We start from the raw sequence: 20870 nt of genomic DNA on the forward strand, positions 1-20870 counted from the left end.
ACAGTCACACACTAACAAAACAGGAGGTTAACAGCTGGAGGGCTGGGACAAACCATTTCTAGCACATTCTCACTATGCAGTCCCAAAATAAACCCTATCTGTCATTGTGACAACAGCAGGGTCCAGGCCCCAGATTTCTGGCCATTAGAAAAAGAACAAACAATTGGGGAGATCAATCACTACACCAAAAGCAATTGATTTTCAATGGCTTATGACAGATTTGGAACCTACATTAGAGTCCCAATCCCAGAAAATTACCAGGATTTGATACCCACCCTGTCCTAAGGCTGTAAAGTAGAACCTTCTTGGGCCCATAGCAATATCATCATAAGTGAGGAAATTAAATGGTGGTCAAAGTCAGGCCCATGCAGAGTTAAAAACTTTCTCCTTCACAAATCAAAATGACTTCATGCTTTCTGCCTGTTAAAGTCCTCTGCATTTGTGTAGCCCACGGATGGCAAATACGGATCAGAAAACCGGGTTCCCACTCCTGGTCCTCGCTGTCTGGCTAAGCCTGAACATGGTCTCAGAACTCTCCTATAGGCAGCCACAAGCAACTGCTAAAATGTAGCACAGGAGATGGCCAGGCATGGTGGCTCAGGCCTGTGATACAAACACTCTGGGAAGCTGAGGCGGGTGGATCACCTGAGCTCAGGAGTTGGAGACCAGTCTGAGCTAGAGCGAGACCTCATCCCTAAAAAATAGCCAGATGTTGTGGTGGGTGCCTGTAGCCCCAGCTACTCGGGAGGCTGAGGCAAGAGAATCGCTTGAGCCCAAGAGTTTGAGGTTGCTGTGAGCTGTGATGCCAGGACACTCTACCGAGGGTGACAAAATGAGACTCTGTCTCAAGAAGAAAAAAGTAGCACAGGAGATGAAACCCATCAGCCATTTACAAAGCGACAGTACTGTGCACTATTTCCCACTGGAATTTACTCCAACAACACTGCCATGTGACAGCCTGCGTGTGGGTATATGTTATGCGTCACCGCCAGATCAACAATGCCATGAACTAGTCTGTGACTTCCATACCGGTACTGCCATTTGCTGCTTAACACCCACCTGGGAGACCTGGGTCATAGGTGAGGAAATTGAAGTTCAAAGACTGAGGTAGGTGACTGCACTTACTGATTTCCCTGCCTCCTTTCAAAGAGAACTTGAGGCAGCTAGACAAGGGCTGTCAGAGGCAGGCTCCAAACAGGCCACGGCTGCTGCATCCAGCCCTTTCTGCATCTTCGTTTGGCAGAAGTGAAAGTATGAGAAAGAGGAAATTTAATACAAATATTAATGCTAGGTTTTATATTGAATGCTTGACCCATCATAATCATGGCATGTGGTTGTGGGTTCTCAGCCTGGATTTGCTGGGAAATCTATAGCAACTCACAACCTCTTTGAGCCTCGGTCTCCTCCAGTGGTCAAGGGAAAATATCACTTAAGTGACAGGACACTTGGGTGTTTTTCAAGAGCTCTGATCACAAAAATAAGACAGCATGGAGTACCCCAGCAAATACACAAAGTTCAGTGCTATGCATTGGCCAGAATGTAAAATATTTCCCCTTTATCTGGAGCTAAATCTTAGATGAGAAAAAAGATTTGGGGAAAACACACCAGCTCAGCTCTGAGAAACTGTCACATTTTGTATCTCAGACTGTGGCAGCCAAATCAGGTTCCGATGTTGAGAATAACTAGCTGGTCACAAAACCAGATTGGTGTAATGTGGGAGGTTATATTTTTCAACTTACAAAACCAAAACATTCAGAGGAAAGCCAGAAGAGAAAAGCAGGCTGCATCTGGCAGAAGGGAAACATCCAATCAAAAGCTGGCAGGAAAAAAAAGGAAAAAAAGAAAATGCACTTAATTTGTCCAATTTCATTACAGGGGGAAAAAATGTGTGACATGTGATTTTGACTTAGAAACGTTTCTGAAAACACAAACCTAAAATCCAGTTCTAATCCCTCATTAGGACAACTAATTATGTTAACAGAACGAGCATTAAAAAAAGTTTTTCTTTTTTGAGGGGGTGGTGGTGGTAATTTGTGAAGAACAGCTGGCTAAGAAACAAACTGTCATTAAAAGGAAAAGAAAGGGGCAGCGCCTGTGGCTCAGTGAGTAGGGCGCCCGCTCCATATATGGAGGGTGGCAGGTTCGAATCCGGCCCCGGCCAAACTGCAACAAAAAAATAGCCAGGCATTGTGGCAGGCACCTATAGTCCCAGCTACTCAGGAGCTGAGGCAAGAGAATTGCCTAAGCCCAAGAGCTGGAGGTTGCTGTGAGCTGTGACGCCACAGCGCTCTACTGAGGGCAACAAAGTAAGACTCTATCTCAAAAAGAAAAATTCAGTCTAGACCCAAAATTCTACAGAGAGGGAAAATATCTCCAGGCATAGCTGGGTTAGGATAGATCTTTACAGAATGGTTCATTAAATGGAAATCAAATCCAAATTTCTTTCTGTTCACAACAAAGACATTTTCAGAAAATGTGTAGGGTTTCCTCATCTAAACTTAGAAGAGATGATAAATGAAAAGAAGTAGCCACTCTCATTTTGAAAAATTAAAAGAGCCAATCACCTTCCTCCCAACATTGAGAACAGCCAATCACTAAGTAATCAGCTGGCCCAACAGTGGAACAGGAGCTGGGGCAGCACCACAAATGGGTATGTCATGCTCATCTTCCGAATCTCAAGCCATCATTAACTTGCTGCAAGAAAACACTTTTTCCTTTTTTTTTTTTTTTTTTGAGACAGAGTCTCACTATGTCACCCTCAGTAGAGTGCTGTGGTGTCATAGCTCACAGCAACCTCAAACTCTTGGGCTTAAGCAATTCTCTAGCCTCAGCCTCCCAAGTAGCTGGGACTACAAGCACCCACCACTTCACCCAGTTATTTTTTGGTTGCAGTTTTCATTGTTGTTTAGTAGGCCCGGGCAGGGCTTGAACCCACCAGCCTCGGTGCATGTGGCCGGTGCCCTACTCACTGAGCTATGGGTGCCGAGCCAAGAAAACACTTTTCAAAATAATACCCACTGAGTCAATTAAATTCACACCTAAATAAGACAACCCACAGAATGGGGGAAAAAAATTCCGAATCATATATGTGATAAGGGATTTGCATCCAGAATGCTGTATATGAACTCTTTAACAGTGAAAAGTCAAATAACTCAATTCAAAAGTGGGCCAAGGATCATGATAGACATTTTGCAAAGAGGGTATACAACTGGCCAATAAGCACACGAAAAGATGCTCAACATGCTTAGCCATCAGAGAAATGCAAACCAAAATCACAATCAGATACTACCTCATACCTACCAGGATGGATAACATAAAAAAAACAGACAATATTAAGTATTGATGAGGATATAGAGAGATTGAAATCCTCAGACTCTGCCAGTGAGACTGTAGAATGGTGTATATACCCAAGAGCACCAAAACTGCATGTCTCCACAAAAACTTGTACACGAATACTTACAGAAGTATTTTTTCTTTTTTTTTTTTAATTTCTTTTTGCATGAGAAGACTGTCCCAAGGCATAGAAGTATTTTTCATAATAGTCAGAAACTGGAAACAACTCAAATAATTGAGTCCATACAATAATGTATGGAGAATATAAAAACTGTGGTATGCCCACATAACAGGCTATTATTCAGCCAAGAAAAGGAATGAAATACTAATACATGTTACAATATGGATGAACCTTGAAAACATTATGCTAAGTAAAAGAGGCTAGTCAGAAAATAAAACCACACATTACATGATTCCATTTACATGAAATGACCAGAATAAGCAATGTCCATAGAGACAGAAAATAAATCCATGGTTTCCAAGGGCTGGAAAAAGAAGGGAATAAGTGGTGACTGCTGATAGGTGTAGGGGCTTCCTTTTTGGAGTGATGAAATGTGATGGAATTGATAGTGGCCAATATAGAATTTTGTGAATATACTAAAGGTTACTGAATTATATATTTTAAGAGTGAAGCTCATGGTTTATGAATTTTATGTGGATGAAGCTGTTTTGTTTAGGGAGAGGGGCAAGCCCAGAACTAAATTTTTTAATTGTACAGCAAAAAAAAAAAAACTAAATTATCAACTTATTCTCTGGACTGAACCTTAAAGAATACTGACATTTCATTCAGCATTTATAGGACCCCATGAGGGGGACAGAATGACATTCCAGACAACTGTGAATAGACCCATGATTTTCAAGACTGCAAAGAAGCACTGCCATCTTTTTTCCTACCTACAGAATTAAGATAAATATACTAATCAAAGGAAAATAGAAGTGAGGAATACAGCCCACAGTCTCACCTGGTTACTATGTTCCTCCTCAGCCTCTACCCCACCACTCAAAGTTCAGCAGAGAGGACTCTGCCTCTGGGCCCCTGAGGAGCTGCTGGAGTGCTGGCCTTCACATTTGCAATCCAAGGTCTCTGCTTTACAGATGTTCTACAGAGCCACAGCTCTTCAAAGATCACCAGGTTAGAGATACAGAGTTTTTGTAACCAGCTAAATCACTGACTGGCTAGTGACTCAGCCTCTATGTCTTCCTCAGCAAAACAAATACCTTGGCAATTTTGAAATTAGATCATCCCTATAAAGAGTCTCAGGTAATGCATAGGGTAGCATCTGACACAATTCTCACTCACAGTAATGCCAGTAAACATTGTCTGAACACCCTAGGCAGGACTGTTTCACCAGAGAGACGGTGCAGATTAAAGTTTTAAAACTTAGACATGAGGAGCCACTCACGAAAGTAAAATAGACCTACTCATATCAGATATCTGTTGTAGACAGCCTTTTATTACTATTTTCCCTGCTGGCAGGGTGTTATGGACAGAATTGTGTCCTCTGCCTCCAAAAAAGATGCTGAAGCCCTACCCCAATTGTGATCCTACTTGGAAATCAGGTCTTTGCTGATGATGAGGCCAAGATGAGGGGATCAGGGTGGCCCCTACTCCATTATGCCTATCGTTATAAAAAGAGAGGACTTCAACAGAGATAGACACACAAAGAAAGGAAGTGCCGTGAAAGCACAGGGAGAAATCACCTACAAACCAAGGAACCCCGAGGCTGCTGGAAGGTAGGAGAGGCCTGGAACAGAGATTCTTTCTTATAGCCCTCAAAAGAAAGCAATTCTGTGGATACTTTGATTTCCGACTTCCAGCCTCCAGAACTGTGAAGCAATCCATTTCTGTTTCCTAAGCCCCCGTTTGTGGCACTTGGTTACCTCAGCCCTAAGAAATGGATATACAAAGGTAAACTGACTTAAATTACTAATATGATACTAAGTACCATGACCATTTAAAACCTCTTTTGCAATGTTGGTTTTAAATTATATCAACTCACCTTCAACAGCCCTTCTCTTACAGGATCAGAGGTTCTCAGTACCTCTTCCGTGAACCACCAGGATTTCTTTATATAAACAGCCACAACTAAGGAAAAGGCAGGAGAAAATGATGAGAACACGGCAAACAGCCAGCAGAGGGGCAGTCTGAACCTCTGACAGTGCACAGGAAAGATTATTCGTGGGTAATGCAGGTGACATTTTTAGAGCTGACCCAGGACAGAAAGAAACTACTCTCACCAGAAGGGGACTTTTATAGGGGTCATAGGTGGCCTCTCATTGACTCCAAAAAGGATATACTCAATCTTGCTAGGCAAAACAGGATACACAACACTACAGACAAATTCAACAGGAAAGAATCACCTCCTTTTCATGTTCCAGATATTTATCAAATTCCCACCAAGTACCGTAAGTCGGAACTCACCAAATTTAGTAAAACAACATTATCTAAAACCAAGCTACAAGAGCATTAACCAAGTATTCAACATTAACTCTGTCCAGCCAGCCTTTCCTCTCCAGAGATCCACAGCATCTAACCTGCTGTGTCAGTTTCCTATCAGGGAACTGTATTATCTCTGACAATGATTCCAAAATTGACAGAGCCAGCTGGGGGAGAAGGCCAATTAAATGCTTGACACCTACGTCCATTTATTCAGTTTAATTCATTTCCAAAATGGCGCCTACTAGAACTTACAGGAGCTTTATAAAGCCATAAGTATTGTTTTCCTGCTTAACAAGGTGAATCAATAAAGGATGTTCGATTTACTAATCCAGTGTGTTCCTATAATACAGACGTTTAATTTACTAATACAGTTTCAAACAAGAGATGTACTAGGATTTAGTGTTTATGTGGTATCCTGCATGTTTCACAATGCACCACAGAGCACTCATTAGTCACATGTACAAACTGTCACAAAATAGACTGAACTGTTGGGTTTCTTTCCAAAACTCATCTTAAACTGTTAAGTCTGTATAGCACATATAACACATGACAAGGATGGCAAAGCCCAATCAAATTTACTGGTTTAAAATAAACTGCCCTCAAAATCAACTTCTGAAAAACAAAAAACAAAATCAGCCTTCTTGAGATCAGGAGCTTTTCTTTTCTTTTTTTTTTTTTTTTGAGCCAGAGTCTCAGTATGTCACCCTCGGTAGAGTGCAGTGGCGTCACAGCTCACAGCAACCTCAAACTCTTGGGCTCAAGCGATTCTCCTGCCTAAGCCTCCTGAGCAGCTGGGACTACAGGTGCCCACCACAACACAACACCTGGCTATTTTTTGGTTGCAGTTATCATTGTTGTTTAGCAGGCCCGGGTGGGGCTGGAACCCACCAGCCTCAAGGTATGTGGCCCGCGCCCTACTCACTGAGTTACGGGCGCCAAACCGAGAGCAGGAGCTTTGGATCAATAAAGTATGATACTGTTTCCTCCTAGTCCGGAGGAAACAGGAAGGGGAAATGGTGGCAGAGCACTTGCAGAGAGGCTGTCCCCAGCTCAACAAGGACAAATGATGGCTCCTGGGGGACTGACAGATGCCACAGAGCCAGCCGCAAGCCATCACTACTAAGACCCTGGAGCCAGCAAACTTGAAAAGTTAGAACATGGAAACAAACTTCAACATACATGTTTTTAAGAAGGAAAAATACAACCCTGATCAATATCCTTTAGCCCTTCATCACCCAGGGACTGAGAAGAGACTGGACACTCACAGAGGGCTGTGCCAAGAGCAATCGACAGGGTGCTATGAAGAGTCAGCCTCACTGAGCCAATTTAATTTCCCTGCCCCCCAGAGTGACAGGTGACATGGACCACACAGAAGATGTTAGTAATGGATTTATTTCTATGACATGCCAAAGTTTCTTAAACACGTTGAGACAGTGAAGTCCCCAAGGCTAATTCCCAGTGGCCTGGATTCATCTGAGGCTCAGCAGGACCAGCTGAAGTCAGCATAACTGTGCTATCCTAGGCATTCAGGGCTGATGATTAAGCTTCCATCCTTGCCCCTGGAAGTTGGGAGCCTGCAGAGAAAGGAAGGAAGAGGTAAACAAGCCGCCCCAATTCAGAGCAGGGCGTGATAGGGGCTGGCATCGAGTGTCATGAGGACCCAGAGGAGGGGGTTGACTGTGCTGGGAGGAATTGGGGAAGTGTCCCCAGAGAGCTCTGCTGGCTCTGGATTGCTCAGTTAGGTTTCAATAGGCACAGATGGTAGGCAAGGCCATTGCAGCCAGGGGTCACCTGTGAGCAGAGGGCTCAGTGCCCCGCAAGTCCAGGGCCACATTGAGAGCACCCCAAGTACAGGGGTAGCTGGGTGAGGGCTGGACAAGGAGAGACAGGGCTGCTAAGAGCATCTCAGCAAGACATTAGCTTCATTCCCTCACAAGCCTCTCATGAACTTCAGCATCCACAGGGAGCAAAGGGGCCTGGGCTTTTTAGGCGTGGCCTATGTACTGTGCCTGATGTGGAAAAAGGAATTTGGACTGCACAGACAGACAGAGCTCAAATTCTGCCACCTCCAGTGACTAGCTGAGTGGCCTTGACCTAGTCTCTCCCCAGCTTTCATTCACCCACCTGTCAAACACAGACCACAAGATCCTCTTCTCTGGTTATTGTACAGGTGAGGTGACCTCACCAAACTGCTTTTCCTAAGGTGTTTGAAGCTTTCCAGTAGTTTCTAGAAACTTCCTCCACCTGTTCCAAGCATTGCTTAGGGATTACAAAGAAGCATGACAAGGCTTTGTTATTCTCATTGTCGGTGAGGCAGTGGGCAGTGCTCTGTCAACACTCTGTCTCTGCCTGGGAGATCCTCCTTCCAACCTGTCTTTCTGTTCTGGTTTTGCACAGAAATGTCCGACTTTACAGCTTGAGGTCTGCCATCCTGTCTGGTGGGTGGATGCTTCTCACACATTTCCTCACGTCCATTCCTGTCACCATCAGGCCCAGTAAATTGGCCCAGGTGTTCCTTGATCTCCCCTCCCCCGCATACATGCCAGATTCAGGCACACACGGGACCTCCCAGCCAGATTTTTAAACCTTTCATTTTGCCTAAGATTTCTTATAGGAGTTACATCCTTTTTTATCTGATTTGTGAAGCCAACAAATAAACGAAACACTCATTTGAAAAAGCGTGATTTTTCCACAGTATAGGTTAGAGAGCTGTTTGTCACCTGTCACCTTGGATAAATGGACTGTGACAGCCAGGAATGCTGCCCTGAAAAGGATTTTGTGGCCACAGCCAAACACAGCAAGAAAATTGCAGTGAGCAAGCCTGATGCCATGGCATTTTAGCCTGGGCAACAGACTGAGACTCTGCCAAAAGAAAAAGAAAGGCAGACAAAAAGAAAAAAAGGAAGGAAGGATGAAGGGAGGGAGGGGACAAGAAGGGACACGCCAGAGCACTGTGCAGAAAAAGGAGAGGCCAGAAAGGAAAGACCTCGCAGAGTTTCTGCCTCCATACCCTGTTTTACACTGCAAGATGGGGAATGGTCCTGACGTTTATTCAGCAAACACTAAGTGCCTTGACACGAGGGACCCAGGACAGAACACATGGACCACCTGGCCATGACCACACACTGTGACAAGGGCTCTAAGAATAAGCTTCCATAAGAAACCTGGTCAGGGGCTGTTTAGGAGGGAGGAGAGTTCCATGACCAGGCCTAAGGCAGAAAGACAGTGGCCAGCCAGGAGCCCAGGTCAAGGCATCAAGAGCCATAACAAGTCACTAGGAGAGTCCAAGCAAGTAAGAGTCACAATCAGAATCGTGTTTTAGATAAGAACAATTGATTATGTCCAGGTGAAAGGAATTAGTTCTTTCAAAATTATAGGGAACTTATTTGAAAAGGAAGAGTATCGGCTCGGTGCCCGTAGCACAGTGGTTATGGTATCAGCCACACGCAACAAGGGTGGCAGATTGGAACCAGGCCTGAGCCAGCTAAGCAACAATGATAACTGTGACAACAAAAAAAAAAATAGCTGGGCATTGTGGTAGGCGCCTGTTGTCCCAGCTACTTGAGAGGCTGAGGCAAGAGAACTGCTTAAGCCCATGAGTTGGGAGGTTGCTGTGAGCTGTGACGTCACAACACTCTACCAAGGGTGACATAGTCAGACTCTGTCCCAAAGGAAAAAAAAAAAGACAGAAAAGAAGGAATATCATCTATGTGATACCACATGGCAGGTGCATGCTGTTACACATTTGTCCAGACCCACAGAATTTTCGACACCAAGAGTGAACCCTGATGGCAATGACAGGCTCTGGGTGACTGACAATGATGTGTCAACTGATCTCCATCAATAGCAACAAACGCCCCACCCTGCTATGGGGTGCTGGTCCCCAGGGAGGCTGAGCCTAGGGCAGGAGGCAGGGAGGAGAACATGGGAAATCTCCGTACCTTCCTGAGCCTGGCACTGTGACACCTAAAATTGCTCTAAAGAAAGAAAGTCTTGAAAGAAAGAAACAAACAAAAAAAGCCACACTGACCGAGGATGGAGAATGGATGGGGGCTGTGAGGACAAAGTCTAGATAGAGTAAGAGGGACGGGCTGCGGCAGCCCTGCTGAGAATCTCGGGGGTAAAGATCAGCTGGGGGTGGACTAGTCCCCTGCAGAAGAGAGAAGGGAGTAGAGAGGGAAGTTGCCCCTCGAGAATGCAGGTGCTTCAGTCAGGTGGACACAAGGAGGGGGAGGAAGAGTACTGTGAATTTCCATTTCCAAATACCTCTTAGAGACAGCAGAGTGAGGGTGGCGGGAGGCAGCTGGACACACAGCCCAGAGCCAAGGAGAGAGAGGGGGTCCATGTCCTGTGCCGCCACGGGAAACCAAGCAGGGTCCATTCCACTCACACACATCTCCACACACTACAAATTGTCCACACCCTGGCCCCAGGTCTGTGCCTCTTCATCATAGCTGAAGTGGCTTCAAGTGACCTGGCTGCCCCCACCCACCTCCCACTCTATTGCTCCCTTAGAGTCTAAGTAGCCACTGCCCCATTACAAATCTAAGAAATATGTACTTCCAAAAAAAAAAAAAAAAAAGCACACAGTTAAACCAAAATGACAAGCCATCTTCCCCAAAGCAAAATACACGTAGGGAAAAAATGCTGAAAAGTTTTGGCAGAGCCCAGCACATAAACACATTCCAAGGCATTGCATGACTTTTACGCAACATTGACTGAGCTGGTCAATAATTTAAGGGGAGGGGAAAAAAATCTGAGTTGACATAGCAACTGTCACATCACATTACTCGGCCTACCATTTCCATACAGATGTCTTCCTTAAAGACAAACACTTCCCCAGATGCCCCATGAACTTGGGCGCCTCTTTGCCATGGAGAAGGTAACATCTGGTTTGCAGTGGGTTTGCATCAGCCTCCCTGTGTTTCTCAGGTCTTCCTTGCCTTAAGCAATTTTGTTTTCATGAGTCTAGATTTTAATTGAAGAAAGATGGAGAGAGGCGGGGTGCTCAGATCCTGAGGTACGGCCAAATGCAAGGTGCTAGGAGCTGAAGGAAACCCACACCAAGGCTAGTCCACCTAGGAAAGAAATCCTAAAGTCCCCAGCTGCACCAAGGCAAGCACAACCGGTCCCTCATTTGGGAGGAAAGCAAAAAGAGCCCCCCCAATCCGTGGTACAAAACCTTCAGTATGTCTCCAAGAAGTAACCCACCCTCACCACCGCCCCAGCCCCCCAAAGACAAAGGCTCTATCCTTGACACTTAGAATATTTTCCTTGGAATGTCCCTGTTTCTAAATACCATTAGTCCCTTGGTAAGAATGACAAGTCTTTGTTTATGGAATGCTGTTTTCCCCTAGGTTTAAATCCAACTCACAGTAAGTGTCATAAATTAACAGGCAATAAAGAAGGAAATCCTAAACCACAGTCAACATGTGTCTCCAAAGCACACTGCTGTCACCACCACTAGCTCTGCAATCTGTACTCTTCACGGCTGGAGAAAAACAAAACTCTCCGCTCATAGCATGGAGCTCCCCGAGGCTGTGTGAAAACTGGCATGGGTCACTACTTAGCCTAGAGGCTGCCTCACACTCGCCAAGTGTCCATGGCCCCACGGGCACCTCAGCTGCCCAAAGCTGAGGTTGAATTTCTAGCCAGAGCTCTTTCTCCCCAAATTATGAAAACTGCTTAATTGGGGCGCCCCCCACTGCAGAAGGTGGGATGATTTGCTCAGCCTTGGGCTGACATTTCACTCTGTGTTACCCAGAAAGAAAGCACAGGCTGAAACATAAAGACACTGGTCCTGTGGGATCACAGGAGGCATGTCAGCATGCAAACAGGGTGCCTGCTACCCAGCTGGTCCCTGCAGTAGGCTCCAGGGAACCCCACTCCGCATCCTTTGTGTTCAGGAGTCTGCTGGGACGTCATGATCAAAATCAGAAAACGTGCAATCCCTGCTCAGACTTGAGCAGGTCAGCAAGCCTCTCGACTCACCATCCCAGCATGGCTGTCTCTACATACCACCCATTCTGTAGAGTTAAGGTGATGGGCCCCTCCTGCTAGACAGAGCTGGGGTGAAGCCCGTCCAACCCACCAGAGGTTCTCCATTCAAGGCCCACACGTGGGGACTAGGAGCTGCTCTAACTGGGTCCCTTTCTGAAAGTCAGAAACTCACCCCCACCACTCTCATCTGGCCTTCCATTTGTGACCCATCCCCCAAATCACAACAGCCACACAGGGGTGAGGGGCACCCCAGAAAGGGCCTCTCAATTTAGAGGATATTGTCTGAGGCCTGTCAGGGACACAAAACCCTTTCTACCCTCCTCACCCACCACCTGCCCCAAACCCAGTCCAGGGAGGGTCTGGCCAGAGGCCCTCCATATCGCAATCCCACCAGGCCCAGGACGGCCACTCAGGAGGGGGCTACGCCACAGCTCTGGTTTCATCTGAATGTTTGCCTTGGCCCTCACTGTCACTGCAGGCTATACTGGGCATGCTTTTCCAGGAAAAAAATCATCATTTTTCAATCCCTTGCTTGTTTTCCTCAGGGTGCATGTGATGTGCAATCATCAAAAACTGTAAATAAATTAGCAGCAATTTGAAGGGCAAGTGTTATGCTTGGTCACAAACCGTCCTGGGAGCCGGCTGGAAGGATAGATGTTCTCATCAGGGACGGCAACAACTGCAAACACTATTACTTCAGTCCTTTCCTCAGCCCCGCTGCCTCCTGGCCTCTGTTCCCCCTGTGCTGAGAGTTAGCAAATGCATACCCCCCTGGGGGTGCCGGCCACCCAGCAAAGCCCAGAGGAGCTAAGTGGCCAGACCCTTCCCTTCAGACAGCTTATAATCTACCCAAGAAGATCACAGGGAATTACGGGGTGGGGGGGGGGGGACAGTCACAAGTGAGTGACTGCAAAATGATGTGCCCACAATGAAGGTGGCCCTAAAATCCATGTCACCCCCAGATGGAAGATCTGGGTCCAAACCCCTCCTCCAGCTGCCCAGTCTTACTTCCTGTGCCTTTGCTGTCCCATCAGACAGGAGCTCAGGCTGACTTCATCCCCAGCTTTTCCTCCTAATGTACCAAACATAGTAAGCACCACCACCAAGGCAAGTGGAAACCTTCCTCACCCTCACTTTCAACCTACCCTATGTTTCTCCAGCCTGTGCCCTCCCTGCAAGGCAAGCCCAAAGCTCCTTTGAATTCAATGGCTTCTCCCTCTTTCCAACCCTCCTTCCTTCCAATCACAGATAGGGCACTCTGCTAAGGGGCAAAGCTCCAGCGGGGGACCTTGCCTCTAAACCCAGCCTGGTCCCCATCCTCCTAACATCACTGTACATCTTACTAAATCCATACTCCCTTCAGCATGGCCTCCCAGGCAGATAAGGGCTGAAAACACAATGAGATTTTGTGAAAGGAAATTCAAAAAGTTCAAAGAAAAGTGGAGTGCTTGGGAGGCAGGGAGGACCTGGGCCGCAGCCTGTGAGAGCGCCAGGCACAGGCACCCAAACAAGTGGATGGTGGACAACTTATCAAGCTTCACATCTCATTTTGGCCAGATTGCCACTTCCCAGCTAAGAACCAGGGATGGCTCCCTGCTTCCCCCATCAGGAGTTTCCTAATTCTAGAAACTTCTGTGGGTCTTTGGCATCATGTCTCTGTCATTTGACTCAATTACAATTTGCCATCTTTAATCAGCCCCCAGGACATTCTCTGCTCTGCCATCTGACCCCTGGGGTTTATATGAAAAAGAGATATCAAACAGACATTGTCAGAAATAGAGCTGAAAAGAGAAAATCTGGCAAGGCAATCAGCAAGTTTCCTGACAAGGGTAATAGAAAGAGAAGGTCTAGCAAAACAAAAGGCAGGGACCAGGAGCCTGCAGAGGGCGTCCATCAGAAAGCAGCAGATGTTACAAAGGTGGTTCCATACAAAGGATGGGAGAAGGATGTCCCCAAACCAATGGCAGGTCCCCAGGCCAAGCTTAATTCTGTAAGAACAAGGTGGTGAGGACAGGAGAACTGAGTAAGCTCAAGTAGGCTAGAAATCTGGCTCTCGGAAGCAGGGTGAGCCACGTGGGTAGGCTGGCCAGACTAGGAGGGGGCACCCGGAGGAGGAAACATACTGGCTAGACGCCCTCACAGCCACCGAGGACCACTGTCACCGGAAGGGCAAGGGTCTCAAATTAGAAGCACAGTTGACAGCTGGAGTGGAAGGACAACAGTAATGCATTAGCTACTTTCAGAGAAGCTCAAGTCTCTAGCCCAGTATATTTCAACCTTTTTTAATCTCACGGCACACTTGACCCTATAATGAAACTTCTACGGCACATTTAAGTTATATTGGTCCCAAAAAAAGAGTTAACGAAGATTATTGTACCCTCAATGAATCCCCAACAATAAAAAAATAAATTAAAAAAAAAAAAGAGTTAAAGAAGAATATACTTCCTGTGCTTTGAACTTGTTTCAAAACTAATTAATGATCTTTGAAAACTTTTCGCAGTACCCCTAAGATCCTCTCATGACACCCCAGTTGAAAATTACTGCTCTAGACCCAGTGAATTGACCTCCTAGGGCCAGAGCCTGTGAACACCATCTGAAGTGGAAACCTGCACACTCTGGAACATTCAATGCCAGGAATGGACCCAAAAACACAAACCAGTGCTGCCCCAGTGAGAAAGGGGAAGAAATCAGTCTTAAAACTAATGCCTGGTTCACCTAACAGCCCCTCCTGACAAAGGTCTGCAGTGAGTGAAGTATAAGGACCAACAAAAGGAAGCCTGGATTTAAAATCAGCATGAATTCACCAAGACCTGATAATCCCAAACTGGCCCACTTCCTTTTTCTGAGAGTGCTTCCAGGCCTGGTATTAGGAGAACAATTAAACATAAGTCATCTCAATGTCAGCAGATGAACTTCCACTCTTCATTTCAAGTGTGCAATTCATAATGTCTCTTGAAATAGCCTTGTGGATGGGACTGGAAATGTGTGCTAAATAACAGACTGGGTGTGAATAAAAATCAGCATTTTTTTGTAGTTACTTGGATGACAAGGAATGCATACCTTCAAATGACACAAACTAGACAGCCAGAAGGAAGTGTTCATATAACTGGATGGAAAGACCTATTTTTTTAAACAAGACAAAATATTAGACCAAGGAAAATATAATGGAAAGCATAGGTATAAATCTTCATGTTGTTGGATTAAGTACTAGCTTCTTAGACATGACATCGAAAGCATGAGCAACAAAACAAAAAAAAAGTAGATATCATAAAAATTCAAAAAAGGTTTGTGCTTCAAAGGATACCGTCAAGAAAGTAAAAAGAAAACCCACAAAATGGAGAAAAAAATGTAAAAATCATACATATGATAAGGGACTTGTACTCAAGATGTGTAAAGACACGTCATTAACAGAAAGACAAATAACCCAATTTAAAAATGAGCAAAAGGGCCAGGGCACAATAGTTCATGCCTGTAATCCTAGCACTCCAGAAAGCCAAGGTGGGTGGATCGCCTGAGCGCAGGACAAAAGCTGAGCTTCCCTAACACAACATGCAAAGACAGAAGAGAACAAGCCAGGAGTGGGTGCCACGTGGAAGAGACCAGAGTCCTGCAGACACCGTGCGTAGTCTCTCTCCGGAATAGTCCTGTAACTGCCCTGTGAAGCAAGTAAGATGTCCTCATTTTGCAAAGGATAAAAATGATGCTGAGAGAGGGTAAGTAACTTATCTGGGTCACCCAGTCAGTCTGCAGAGCCAGGATTCCAAGTCAGAGCTGTCACCAAAGTCCAGGTGCATTCCTTTACGCTGCCCAGCCACAGGAAGAAAGGGGAAAAGCAAAAGACCACCAGCTGATGGCAATCTTGAAGGGTAACTGGTTTTGATTTAATACAGAAAATCAGAAAAAGGACAGAACATTTTTGATGAGAGAAGTTATTTGTTCTACTTTGTAAACACCTGAGATCGATTCATAATTAATAGATAATGCTGGCTGTGGGGGCTCATGCCTGTAATTCCAGCACTCTGGGAGGCTGAGTCAACTGAATTACCTGATCTCAGGAGTTCTAAACCAGCCTGAGGAGGAGCAAAACTCCATCTCTACTAAAAAGAGAAGAATCAGCCAGGCGTTGTGGCAGGCACCTATAGTCCCAGCTTCTTGGGAGGCTGAGGCAAGAGAATCGCTTGAGCACAAGAGTTTGAGACTGCTAGGATGCCACAGCACTCTACAGAGGGAGAAAAACTTAAGACTGTCTCAAAAAAAAAAAATTAACAGGGCAGCACCTGTGGCTCAGTGGGTAGGGTGCTGGCCCCATAGACCAAGGGTGGCAGGTTCAAACCCAGCCCGGGCCAAACTGCAAAAAAAAAAAAAATAGGCAGACATTGTGGCGGGCGCCTGTAGTCCCAGCTACTCGGGAGGCTGAGGCAAGTGAATCGCCTAAGCCCAGGAGTTGGAGATGGGTGTGAGCTGTGATGACACAACACTCTACAGAGGGCAATAAAGTGAGACACTCTCTCTTAAAAAAATAATAATAATAACTGATAAGGAGAATAACAAAAAAGGGGGAAATAAGGTCCTTGGGATATACAGAAGTAACCAAAGAAAAGGGCTTCCTAGCAAACTTCAGGCCTATCCCTCAAAGGACATAAGCCAGCCTCTGTCCAAAGACGTAACCCAGAACGAGCCACAAGAGCAACAGGGACAACAAGGACACTTACTTCTGGAACTTGCTTTGTGGAACAGCCTCCTTCCTAAAGGGGAAGGTGGAAAGCTTCGTTCCCTCACCTTAACAGCAGACTGCCAAGCTCAATAACCACTCGCCACCAGGGAATCTGCTAGTCCAGGACATCTGTCATTTGCTCACAGGGTTATCAGAAGTTACAGTGATGGATTCAGCCAGCTTATCAATAATTAACTCAAATACGGAGCTTATCAAAACAGTTTCTAATCCTTTAAGCTTTCATTTAAACACACATACTCACAACACACATGGCCTTCGCAAAAAGAATTTCTCCCAGAAAATGATAAAGGAATTAGCAATAGCGTTCTCCACGGTCACAGCTGAGCGTGGAGGTGAGGTGACACATTTGTCAAAGCTGTGAAGAGGGTCCTTGATACCATCACTGCTAGAGAGTCCACATGATTCAAGCCACAAGACATGCTTTGGAAATGTGCGTTGCTCTTGTCTGCTTACAAAGACCGGATTAGAAAATCATGAAGCTTCAGGAACACCTGAGGGCTTTTTTGAAATCATGCAAAATCACAGCCAACACAATAGAGCCCACAGCGGGAGGAAAACATTTGGAAACTTTATTTACGGCTCTATTATAATTAAGGAAGGGTCTGCCATGAGATTTCTTGGAGCTTATGAATATTTATTATGGTACATTCTTCTTGAAAACAACAAAAAAAATTAAGTCCAGTATAAATGGGAAGCAGATTTATAAGAGCCGGTCATATGTTTACATTACGCAATTTGTAGTTAAAGACCTATAACAAGAATACTGTTAAATGCCTCAAAGGGAGCGGGGGAGTAGCTGATATTTGGACATTTTCTTAAAATGAGCGAATGACATTTTTAGAGTTTTTGACAATCTGTGTACTAGGGGTTCCTGTGGGCACATCTTGTTGCCTTCACTAACCCGGGAGTGGAGTCACAAGCTCCAGGCAATATCAAAGGCTGAGGTTGTCACAGCTTCTTTGTTCATGGCAGTCAAAGCTCTGCCGGCCGGAGACAGGAGACACCCTGAACCTTGACTGGAAAGCTTTCACACAAATCTCAGCCACCTCCAGCCCTGAAGCACTGAGGAGGCTTTGCCAACATGCCAAAACTCCCAGATAATTAGCTAAGCACACCACGTTTCACACTGAACAAAAAGCGGGGCTCTATGCACATGCTGGACACCTTGCCCCACAAACCTTGGGCTTGGTGACACCAATTGAGCAGGGCATTCTCTAAGTACAAACCCCAGACAGACGTCAGGTGACAGCGAAAGTCTGTCCCTAAGACAGATTGAGAGAAAAAGGAGACAACCTAAGCCAGGCGTTGTGGCGGGCGCCTGTAGTCCCAGCTATTCGGGAGGCTGAGGCAAGAGAATCGCTTAAGCCCAGGAGTTGGAGGTTGCTGTGAGCCATGTGAGGCCACTGCATTCTACCAAGGGCCATAAAGTGAGACTCTGTCTCTACAAAAAAAAAAAAAGGAGACAACCATTTGCAAATGTTGTTAAAGACTCATGACCCCATATCATTTAAGGAGGGTCAACCAATTAAGGTTTAGTAACATTATTTCTTATTAGGAAATAATAATTTGTTTCCCTTTGTTTAGAGACAGGGTCTTGCTCTGTCAACCAGGCTAGAGTGCAATGGCATGATCATAGCTCACTGTAACCTCAAATTCCTGGGCTCCAGTGATCCTTCCACCTCAGCCTCCTGAGCAGCCCAGACTACAGATGTGAACCACCAGGCCCAGCTTATTTTATTTTTTTTTAAAGATGAGGTTTCTCTATGTTGTCCAGGCTGGTCTCCAACTCCTAGGTTCATGAGACCCTCCCACCTCAGCCTCCAAAAGTGCTGGAATTACAGGCGTGAACCATCTCCAAACCCAGTCTATTATATGTTTTATTATAGTCATTATAAGATACCTGCAAAATTCATTATAATAAAGGAAAATTTTTCTGTGGAGTATTAAATTTAAATTGAGAGCACTGACAGGTCACAAACAAGTGATCACCTTCAATCATTGGTGCCCTGGGCTCAGGGGGACCAATGGGGATACAACCCTTCTCTCAACATCACACTGCCCACTGCCAAAGGCCCCCATATCACTGCCCCAGATGCAACTGAGCATGGCCATGCCATTTCTCCAGGACACACTCAAGAAGCTGAAGTCCCATCACAAATGGTCTCTTCATAATGCAGAAGAAGAATAAGTGAGTTACAGTTTACAAATACTTCACCAGAAAGAAAAAACAATTGTCACTTTGCAAAAAAATCCTCCACCATGCCCCAGCTGTGTGATGTTAGGCAAGTTACTTCTCCACTCAGAGAACTCATGTCCTTGTCTGTATGTGAGGGATGAGAATGGTCCCTGGGCTTCAGAGAGCTGCTGTGAGGCCCCAGCAATGAGACCCAACCCAGTGCGTGCAACTCTGTGTATTGCTATTAATGAGGATGGCAAGTGCTAACCACAAAAGCAGCCCTGAGTACTACCATTGTGGGCAGGAGTGTCTTCGATACAGAAGCCAATTATCTGTGTAAATAAAGAGAAATACTAATGCACTACTGGATCCCTGAAAGCTGAAAATAAACCAGTTCTGCCTCAGTGTTCTTCTAAGTTCAGCCTACAAGCACAACTATCATCTCCTAGGTATTTGATTCCATCTCTTGCATATGATAAAATCAAGACCCTTGTTTTTATTTTATTTTATTTTATTTTTGAGACAAAGTCTCACTATGTCACCCTCGGTAGAGTGCCGTGGCATCACAGCTCACAGCAACCTCAAACTCTTGGGCTTAAATGATTCTCTTGCCTCAGCCCCCCAGGTAGCTGGGACTACAGGTGCCCGCCACAAGGCCAGCTATTTTTCTTGTTGCAATTGTCATTGTTGTTTTAGCAGGACCGGGCCAGGCCAACCCGCCATCCTCGGTGTACATGGCCAGCGCCCTTCCCACTGAGCTACGGGCACTGTCCAAGACCCCTGTTTTTAAACTCCATTCGAAACCACCAACCTGTCTTTGTAACCTGGGGATTTACCAAAACCAGTATCTTATGCTGAGGTTCATCACGGTACATAGTGCAAAAGCAAACAGATGAAGCTTCAAGTTTAACCTGAAAAATAATAAAAAAAGAAAACCATTTTGCTCTTTCATGATAATAATAGCACAGGAAATCACTTAACAATTAATCAGCACAATATGCATTAAAAGAATACTGCTACACAGAGGTTAATGGGACAGGGCCCAAGCAACACGGAGATGGAAACCTTGCCCATTCTGACACCTGCTCTGCTGACCAGAAGCCCTGCGGCTCTCCCTTCCTCACACGCCATCACAGCAGCCTCTGCATCCTAGTCTTAAAGACAAAGGAACACATACCACCTCAAGCCCCCTGCCAATGGACTTCAATTGTCCTCCCAGGGCCGTGGTGGCCACTCTAAGGACGCAGCCCAGGAAGTGCCTGCCTCCACCTGGGATGACACTCAGCCTGCATGCTGCCCTGGCTTGGTCCCAGCAAGCAGTCCCAAGAAATACACATCTTCTCTGGGCCCTATAGGCCCATCTCCAGCTCTTGTCAGCCTCAAGGCAGAGATGTTCAACTCTCGATGCCAGTTTGTTACATAAGAGCAGAACCAGGGTCATTAACACTAGGATTGTCCCAGAGCCCTCTCAAGCACTCACATCCAAAAGCACTCATTGTGGCCATCAAATACACCATTCCAAAGCAAAAAGATTTACTTCCAAAGCAGAAAGTTCCAGTTACAAAGGCTGTCTGAAAACCAAGGAGGGTGGCCTAATGAAGTGCCTCACACCTATAATCTGAGCATTCTGGGAGGCCGAAGCAGGTAGATCTCCTGAGCTCAGAAGTTAGAGACCAGCCTGAGCAAGAGTGAGACCCTATATCTATTAAAAATAGAAAAACTAGCCAGTCGTTGTGGCAGGCAGCTGTAGTCCCAACCACTCAGGAGGCTGAAGCAAGAGGATCACTTGAGTCCGGGAGTTTGAAGTTGCTATGAGCTAAGATGCCATGGCACTCTACCCAGAGCAATAGAGTGAGACTGTGTCTCCAAAAATAAAAAGGGAGAGAGAGAAAGAGAAAGAAAGAAAAGAAAACCAAGCAGAGTATAAGAAAATTAGAAAAGAATGTGAGGGCTTCATTAGGCAAGCAGGTTGCTTGTAAAACTTTACAGCAAGCCTCCAGTATTCCAGAGAGCAGATTCTTAGCCAGTCCCGAGACCCGTAAAGGTCTTGGTGTATCCTGGTCTACTGTGTCATTTTAACGTAGAGTTCCTGAGCTGGCCCTCCCCGCAAAGAGATTATGTGCAGCATGGTCCATCTAGGAGCTGCTTGTTACAAGGCCATTCAACCCAGTATTTACAAAGCTTTA

General features: G+C 45.6%; 1 protein-coding gene across 6 annotated transcripts in view; it reads right to left on the bottom strand.

Annotated features, from left to right (window-relative positions):
• The window catches only part of LOC128579727 (protein FAM169BP-like), a 68429-nt gene that overhangs the window by 23341 nt on the left and 24218 nt on the right, over positions 1 to 20870 (bottom strand). For 5 of the 6 annotated variants that reach the window (XM_053581786.1, XM_053581789.1, XM_053581785.1 and 2 more), the window contains exons 3-4: positions 19496 to 19595; positions 5334 to 5419 (exon numbers count right to left, since the gene is read on the bottom strand). In XM_053581786.1, the coding sequence (XP_053437761.1) occupies positions 5334 to 5419; positions 19496 to 19595 (186 nt within the window). The remainder of the gene's footprint in view (positions 1 to 5333; positions 5420 to 19495; positions 19596 to 20870) is intronic. The other variant, XM_053581790.1, reaches the window with a different exon arrangement.

Source organism: Nycticebus coucang, chromosome 2 (assembly GCF_027406575.1).
Source record: "Nycticebus coucang isolate mNycCou1 chromosome 2, mNycCou1.pri, whole genome shotgun sequence".
Lineage (NCBI taxonomy): Eukaryota > Metazoa > Chordata > Mammalia > Primates > Lorisidae > Nycticebus > Nycticebus coucang.